The 9,214-nt window shown below is 32.1% G+C and overlaps 1 protein-coding gene and 1 long non-coding RNA gene across 6 annotated transcripts in view; one reads left to right on the forward strand and one right to left on the reverse strand.

Moving 5' to 3' along the window:
• LOC107492272 (acyl transferase 4) overlaps positions 1–971 on the reverse strand; it is a gene marked incomplete at its 3' end in the record, with an annotated part of 2,167 nt that extends 1,196 nt beyond the window's left edge. Inside the window, exon 1 of the mRNA XM_052262921.1 lies at positions 502–971. Coding sequence (XP_052118881.1) covers positions 502–927 — 426 coding nt within the window. The remainder of the gene's footprint in view (positions 1–501) is intronic.
• Positions 972–3,398: 2,427 nt separating this feature from the next.
• On the forward strand, positions 3,399–7,240 carry LOC107492330 (uncharacterized). 5 transcript variants are annotated; one of them, XR_008010344.1, is made up of 10 exons: positions 3,399–3,573; positions 3,703–3,833; positions 4,235–4,367; positions 4,457–4,545; positions 4,683–4,798; positions 4,879–4,973; positions 5,089–5,121; positions 5,263–5,499; positions 6,193–6,268; positions 7,027–7,240. It is a non-coding gene; the product is annotated as an uncharacterized LOC107492330 (long non-coding RNA). The 5 variants fall into 5 exon arrangements; XR_008010345.1 differs by having other exon boundaries at positions 4,334–4,367; XR_008010341.1 differs by having other exon boundaries at positions 4,235–4,545.
• Positions 7,241–9,214: the final 1,974 nt, after the last annotated feature.

Below are 9,214 nucleotides of genomic sequence, written 5' to 3' on the forward strand. Positions count from 1 at the left end.
TTATATTAAAATATAATTAATAAAAAATATTTTTACATAAAATATTCAAACATCAAATTATTTTTTTATTTTTTAAAAAACTTGCCCAAAAAAATCCGTTATGTATTTGCATTGTATAAATACATGTAATATTTATTTTGTACCTTATATTTTATATTTTAACATATATTATATATACATAATTAATTTGATAATTGATTTTTTTGTGTACAATTAATATGTTTATAATAAAAATTAGTTCATATTATCAAGATTAGGTTATATCTGATTAATGACTCGAAATAAAATTAAAACTTATTAATATTAATATTTTTACACTATTAGAATTTATAAATCTGTATTTAAAATTTAAAAATTAATACTTAATTAAATTTTAAAAAATATTATTTTTTCCAAGTGTTAGGCCAAAAATATTGTTGGTCATGTATTGGTGAACTCGAATAATCAAAATCTTTTATATAGTTAACTAAATAACGTTTATCAAGTCAAAGACATATATACCTGCATTTTGACAAGGGGGTCAATGCCTTCGGTTTGAGGAACATCATCAGGAAGAAGATGATCATATGGAATAGACTGAATGTCATCAAAGAAATGAAGAGATTGAAGAGTGCAATCAGTAGAAGCCTCAACAAACCAGGCACCGTCCCCGGAGCATTGAACTTGGAGGCACCCTGCTTCATCATTTTGTTCCGATTTGTGAATGAGGCGCCCAGCAAGAGGGTAGTAAGGAACCAATGCTCTAGACAAGGCTTCTCTTATGACACTTGCAGCTTCAGGGCCATGCCTGAACACATGCAACGTTCTGGCATCGCACCTTAGAACAGGTATCTTATCGATCAATGATAGGTCTAGTGTGATCAATGGTGTCTCTTCAGCTGGCTTAACGACACTACGTTTTGTTCTTATCACACACATGGTGCCCATCAAGGTTGCTATGGAGATCCAATTTTTGGCATATCAATATGAATTCTGACTAATGCTTATTTATAATTGATCAAATCTTTATCCTGGAATATTTTTCTATTTCAGGTTCTTGGCTTTTAAGTCTGAACTTTTTGTTTGGTGGATTAAGTACAAAACTGCACTCCTCCGCCAAGCATTTTTTATTTTTTATTCTTCTTATTCTTGTTATTATTACTAACCATATTAGATATCCAACAAATATTATTTTTTATCTTGACTAACAATAATTTGTATTTATATTTACAGATATTTTACATATAAAAAGTATATAATTTATTTATACTTATATTTATTAGAATTTGCACACATAAATTAATACAATTTATATTTAAATTTTTTAAAATTTACACACATAAATTAATAAAATTTATTTATTAAAATAATTTATTATTAGTATTAGTCAAATAATAATAAAAAATACTAAAAATTACTTGTTTCAAAAATTATTCTTATTATTATTATTCTTATTTGCTCTGATATCTCTGCATTTGTTTCAAGGATTTTATATATGCTGGTGTACTATTTATTAATTCATTTTTTTATAAATTAAATATAAGTAATAGTACTAAATTTGATATTAAGCAAAATAGTTAATGGTTATCAATCGCTAAGAGAAGGGGTTGAATCTTAGCCCTTTTTTCATCTAGTAATACTTGTTGCCTTTTAGAACTTTTTGAGGAGATATTTTTGTTTTTTGTCTCGTCACTAGTAAAGAAATATTTTCTTTTTGTCTTGTAATCAATGAGAAGATATTTTTCAATTTTGTCTCATGTGCAACAGAATCAGAAATGGAGTAGAAGAGAAGGAGAGAATCACACGCCAAGAAGAATCCTGGTTCAGCTGCTAAGTGCAATGCAGCTTACATCCAGTCTCCATCACAACAATGATGGAATTTCACTATAATCATGCAGATTACAAACACCAATTCTCCCTAGGAACTACCCTTCCTATCCGGGACAAGTCCAGAATCTATCCCCAATCTTGAACTTGACTTGGTTACCTACCAAACTTTCAACTGCTAAGTGTTAACCCAACTTGCAAGGGGATTCCCACAGAATCATGATACACAATACAGATGTACAAAGGACCTCTAAGGATATCTATGGCTTTTTCTTTTAATTTTGTATACTCTGCCTTTTTCCGCTCTATGACTTTTTCATACAAACCTCACTGTTTGTCTTTTTTCATGAGACTCAAGATAGACAAAACTTTACAGAAAAATACAACATGAAACACATTGAAAGAGAAGAACTTATGTTAGCTTGGGTAGCTATGAGAACTCTGTACTTTACACTCTTTTCTCCTTATTTCAAGCCCTGACTGTTCACCCTTATTATAGAAGGGGAAGCCTCCAAAGTTAAAACAGTTAAACCGATCCAACTTCTTCTTCAAACATCGAACTGGCACTACAACATTTTCAGATTGAGGCAACATTTAAAAAGTGTTGCCTAAAGGCTGACAAAAAGTTGCTTTTGATCAATGGCAACACTTTTGGACCTAAGGCAACGTTTTTTGTTGGCGTTGCATATGCAGCCGTTGCCTTAGATCAAGGCAACACTTTTTTGTTTCAAAAGCAACGCTTTTGAGAGCAACACTTGGTAAGTGTTGCCTTTGGTTGAAAAACAACAACACTTCAAAGGTGTGTTTGAGACAACACTTTTGCAGTGTTGTCTCTTCTCTCATATTTTGGTCACTACTAAAAAGTGTTGCCTATTTGCAATAAAATGCAACTCTTTTATGTGTTGCTTATAAGTTAGAATTTGCAATCCTTTGAAGTGTTGCCTATTAGTTTTAAATATGCAACCCTTTAAAATATTGCCTTTTCTTTTGGATATGCAACCTATACAAGTGTTGTCTAATATTCAAAATATGCAACTAATAAAAGGGTTGCCTTTTTGATAAAAATAAAAATTATTTTTGTAATAAAAATATAAAAAAATAAAATTTACAATAAAATTTTTTGTTCATACATGTGTAATTATTTTAATTAATAAATAAATTTGTACACAATAAAAAATAATTATAAAAGAGACAAAATAACTAAAAATAAAATTCTAATTAAAATAGATATTAAAAAGTTCAATTAGTATTTCTAATACATGTTCATCAATAATTCTCAACAAAATAATAAAATTCTTGTCTAACAATAATTGTCATAACAAAATAGTAATTAATATTTATCAAAATAATATCAATCTATTTGCATATTTTATATCTATGCTTGACTTTGTTGGAACAATCTGATAGTGTGTGGTATGATGAACTCAAAATCCACTACAAAAAAAACTGATTAAAACGTCATTAATATTAAGGCAGTTTTTTGAAAACGCCACAATATTCATGGATTAAGGCAGTTTATGTCACTGCCATAATATATTTGTAAATCAGGCACATTTTAAGTGATTTTGGCAGTACTAACCGCTGTAGAAGAAAGCCCAACCTAAACCTAATTGCAAGTAGAAGAGTAGAGCGTGAGCAACGAGCTTCTCCTCCAGTGGCTTCTTCTTTTCCATTGATGCGAGCTTCTCCTCCATCGAGTTTCGGCGTTCTATCTTGTGCGAGCTTCTTATCCTAAGTCGTCTTTTCCGTGTCCGTTCTCCCTTCTAGGTTTTTATACAAAACTCTTATCCTCTTCGTCTTCATCTTCTTTTGATTCATGATTTGTTGCTTCCTCTCTTTTTATTACTATTCTTTCGATTCCTTGTTTTATGTGTGAGAGTTGCGTTGGTGTGGCAGAATTCGAAATCTTCATCACTGCTGCTCTGCGAGCTTCTCCTCCATCAATGATTCTTCCCCTCCATCGATGTCATGTCCATCAATGCTTCTCCTCTGATGGTACATTTGCTTCGGTGGATGCGATTTGAGAGGTATTCTATTAGTTTCTGTTCTTCGAGCTTCTCATCTCCTCATCTACCTTATTTTGTTTGATTCTAGGTTTTGATTGTTCTATGCCAACTGCTACTTATTTTATTTAATTCCAGGTTTTGATTTTCTTCTTTGGTCAATTTATTTTTAGGTCAAAAATTGGGGATTGTTAGAAGAAACTACCTTATTTTCTACCTTATTTATTTTTTAACTGATGTATGTGTAAGATATATTGGAGTCAATATTCAGTTACGGTGCAGATGAAACAAATGAATAAACTTTTAACTTGGAACAACAGTAATTCTTAATCTATATATTTTCTTTTATAAAACATTGATTAATTATAGCTTTTAGCATTATAAAGAGTTAAGAGTGATCTGAACCTTCCGGATGTATCCACTAGGTGTTTATGTGTGTTCTGACAAAGGGATCGAGTGTGAGTGGGGACACACCCCCAAACCATTTGGATTATCATTGCAAATTGTTGTTATTATTTTGGCAGATTCCTGATTTTGCATGCTCGCCAAATCCAGAGAGTGAGTATATTATCCTATTCAAAGCTTCTCTTTCAATTATTCTTTGATATTGTACTTGATTTAGATATTTGGGATCTATATGCTGAAAGATGAGCACGAACCAACCTTAGAAGACGTTCTGCAACCTGGCAAGAACATGTTGGCAGCTGGTTATTGTATGTACAGTAGCTCTTGCATGGTATGCTATCATCAAATTTCCTTCACACATGTGGTGTTATGTTAAGTAGTTTAGTTTGTGTTATTAGCTTCTTTGAGATGAGTTAAATTCTGATTGTATGGATTGATTATTTTAATGTTTTGCTGCTGATTATGCAGCTTGTTTTGCTGTTGATCATTGGTCCGGGCATGGGCACTTCGTGCCATGGCAGGAATTCGCCTTCATGTAATTGCACCTCTTGTTCTTGTTGCGGTGGGAAAATGTGTTTAATCAGGTCAGGTTCTGAAAGTGGACTAAGAATTTTGCAATGTGAGAGGCATGTTATTTTACTCATAATGTGTTGTTTCATAACAGGATATAACTAATCAAGCGCTGCTTATATGAGGGACCGCAGTAGAATGATCAAACAGATGCGGTTGAGAAAATCTGCTGTTAGTGTATTTGGATATGTAAGTTGGTCGCTTAATCTTAGTTGTTATAGAAGCGTTCTGTGGATTTCAGAGTATGCTAAGCTTTACTTTTAACCATCATGTCTACTCACTGGCATATATCTCCATTGTCCAGGTTCATGAGGTTAAGGATAACATGAAAGACAGGGTAAGAATTATACATTACTGGTTAATTTTAGTATTGATTTATCAGCAATTGTCTGCCTAGTAAGTGATGATTAGCAAGTAGTGTTCTCTCTTGTCATTGTAGTTTTAAACATGACGTTGTTTTATAATTCACTCTGCTTAGGAAGCCCAAACTGATGGTGATCCTGAACTTCTGGATGATTCTGAATTTTTTCAGCAATAACTGAGAGAATTTTGAGACAGTTGATCTTAATTCATCTGGTAAAACACGTTGTGGCTGAAAATCTTCACATATAGCTCTTTTTTCGGCCAGTATTTTTAATTTCCTCATCAGTAATATCCGCCTTGAGGTTTCTATCACTCCCAGATCCCAAATTCTCTGAAGGCCCATGCATTTGATGTAAGTACCTAACAAGGCTGGTTGTTCAAATTATGAATAATTGACCCTGCATATTTACTTGATAGGATAGGTGAGTTCCATTCCTCCACTCTTTGTGCTGATGACACAAGATCCTCTATGTCTTCAATGATATAAACGAACTTTTACCTTCACCTTGTCACACAACTCAAATTTCACTTTCAGTATCCTTTGTTAGGAGTTGTTTCTAACTTGGTGTTATAATCTGATGTTTCTTGAAAGAATTGAATATAATAAAATTTGAAAAAGTGTCATTTTGTTTAAAGTCCTTTGGAAGGATGCTTAATTTATTAGTTCAAACATTCAACTGATTTACATCCTTACAAAATCTTAGGATTGAGTATTTCCCATGCGTACCAGTTTGAGGGTTAGAAATAGTAGTCATAAGATTAGATGAATAATGTATCCCTTGTTAATAAATAACATCCACAGTGGCAGTAACATTCAAATTTTTTTATATAGTTTCTTTATTTATGTTTGACTGTATATAAATACTACTCCTCTGAAGTTCTAGTACTCAAGCAATTCAGGAAACATTTCTCCTCCATATTCTTTAAAACCTCTCCTTTCTCTTTTGTGTGGGTTTGCAAATGTTGTTTTCTTATTTCTCATTTTATATTGATTATTTCTGTGTTTATGATGCTTGTCTTGACTATTATGTCCATAATTTTGTAGGCTGTGAAGAAGGGTGATACTATTTTTATTGGTCAATACCTGTTTACAAGAAATGAAACAACTTCTGTGCGGCGAGGTAATGTTGCCTTTCATGGATAAAGTTTATTGCAGAATTTGTTCTTTATTCAATTAGCTCCTTTTACTAAGTTGAGAGAAAATAAATTGATTAACGGGTTGTAGTGATTAGTATTGATATCCAAGACAAACTGAATACCATATATTTCCCATGGCTATATATAATTGTGGGTGGGAGGTTGTTTGTTCTACCATGGCTATATATAATTATATATGATGCTTTAAATGCTTCATGTTATTGTTTTTCATTTTTTTTAAATGAATAAGCGTTACTTTGGTTCTTATACCGAAATATGATTATAAATAATAAAGATTTCAATACCTACAATAAAGAAAAAAACTTGTAGAAAGAGCTAATCAACTAAAAAGTTTAAAATTATTTGGAGCGGTGAATTTGGCTACGGTGAGTTAGCGTTTTTACCTTTTTGTTTTTATCTAGGTCAAAATTATTGGAATATTTTATCTATTTTAGGTAGGTGTCTAATTAATAGATTTTCTTTTTATAAAAATTTAAATTTTGATAGGCTTATCTATATTGGGGGTGGGGATATATGCATAATCATATTGCTCCTGCAGATCAAATCCTTTGATTTCTTTCACTGGCCACTATGTCATATACATGGATATATAAACAAGATTACTGTTTGGTTGTTCTTAATTCTCATTTTTTGTTTAAATTTATTTTATGATTTGTGATGTTCAAGTTAATGGTTTATTTATTTATTTTTATTTTGTTTTCAAATTATATTTTTGTTGTAGGAATTGGATCAAGAGAGTAAGATTCCATCGCCAAAAGAGTTAAAAAGTAGATCTTTTGAAGCGAATAATAGAGCAAGTGTGATTTTTTTTTATGATAGAGACTTGATGTATTAAGAGTTATATATTAAGACTTTCAATATTATATTTGTATAGGAGTTATTATTTTTTATTTCCAATACTAAAAAATTATATATTATGTTTAATATTTTATTTATGAGTTATGTAATATTTTGTTGATGAGTTAGAAATAAAAAAAAATTATATATTATGTTTAATATTTTATTTATGAGTTATGTAATATTTTGTTGATGAGTTATGATTTCTTGTTATTGTAAAATTTTAAATAAAAAAATTATTTGTTTAATACAGTAAAAATGACCTTTTTAAACGACAAAAAATGTCATTTTTAACCAATAAAAATGGCACTGTCATGGTAAAAATGACATTTTAAAAATGTAATTTTAACCAATTAAAAGTCACTATGTCAGGGTAAAAACGGCGATTCAAAAATGCCGTTTTAACCAATCAAAACGCTACTTTGTTAGGGTAATAATGGCGGTTCAAACTGCCGTTTTAACCAATAAAAACGCCACTCTATCAGGGTAATAATGGCGGTTCAAACTGCCGTTTTAACCCATCTAAAAACGCCGTTTTAACCCATCTAAAAACGCCGTTTTAACCCATCAAAACGCCACTCTGTCAGGGTAATAATGGCGGTTCAAACTGCCATTTTAACCTATTCAAAAACCGCCGTTTTAACCAATAAAAACGCCACTCTATCAGGGTAATAATGGCGGTTCAAACCGCCGTTTTAACCCATCTAAAAACGCCGTTTTAACCCATCTAAAAACGCCGTTTTAACCCATCAAAACGCCACTCTGTCAGGGTAATAATGGCGGTTCAAACTGCCATTTTAACCTATTCAAAAACCGCCGTTTAAACCCAGGAAATAACGGCGGTTTTAACCGCCGTTTTAACCTATTCAAAAACCGCCGTTTTAACCCAGGGAATTGTGGCGGTTTTCAGAAAACCGCCGTAATAACCAGAATGGCGCCCAGAATTACGTCACTTTCTAAAACCGCCGTTCTTGGTAATAACGGCGGTTCAAACCGCCGTAAATACCCAAAAAAACCGCCGTTTTAACCAGAATTTTTTGTAGTGATCCTCTTGCCTCCACTGAGTCCAATAACTGCTGCATTTAAATGAATTGGGGTTTAGTTAAAGTTGCATTTAAAAAAAAAAATTGAAACATAAAAAGTGCAATAATGGAAAATGATGCATGGTATGTGTTTGATGAAGTACCTGAGTAAACTGAGAAAGAGAAATGCAATGAAAAGATAAGAATGACTGAAACATAAATTTGAAGGGGGGAAAATGAAAAGATAAAGAAATGAAACAACTCCCTTAACAATTTCTGTCATTCCTGCGAATGAAACAGCAGTTACTAGAGTCTGTTGCAGTGACAACATGCATCACTCTCCAACATAGCCACATTATTTCAGCAATGAGGAAAAAATTTTCTTCCTCACAATAGCACAACGCTACAAAAATAAGTAATTAAAAAGGAAAAAGAAAAAAAGATGATTGATTAAAAATAGCAAGAGTGTATTGCAGAAGGCACCATGAAGTAAGATGGCAGAAGACAGAGAAAGCAAAGGCCAAAAATGTTGATAGTCCATTCCCAATAAATGATAAATCACAAAAATTACTGCAAATTTTTTTGTTATACCTGGTCATCACTTTGGATCACGAGTTGATGAGGAAGGACGATCGTTGCCATTCGAACATTGCTTACTATTTATATCATGTGTTGATTCCTTGGCTCGTAATAAAGATAGTGCTTCATCAATATTTGTGCCAAGAGAACTCTGTTGCAAGAGAAGCTTCACAAGATCCTCCAAACTTTGGACTCTATCTTTTGTCTCATGAAGTTCAGTTTTCATTGAACTTATAGTCTCTGCATGTTGTTGCTTAATTTTAGCAATCTCCCGTTCTTTCTGCAGAGATGTTTTTGTGATTATCCTCCCATAACATCGAACTCTTCTTGGTTGTTCTTTGCCAAATACTGCAGTAAATGCTTTCTTGGGAGTGTCTCCAACTTCTTGGTGGCTCTTAAGTTTATCCTATTAAAAAAAACATAACAATTTTAGCTTGTTCCACTCACTGATTCTCATGCTTCTTTCCAAAA

This window comes from Arachis duranensis, chromosome 6 (assembly GCF_000817695.3).
Source record: "Arachis duranensis cultivar V14167 chromosome 6, aradu.V14167.gnm2.J7QH, whole genome shotgun sequence".
NCBI classification, from domain to species: Eukaryota; Viridiplantae; Streptophyta; class Magnoliopsida; order Fabales; family Fabaceae; genus Arachis; species Arachis duranensis.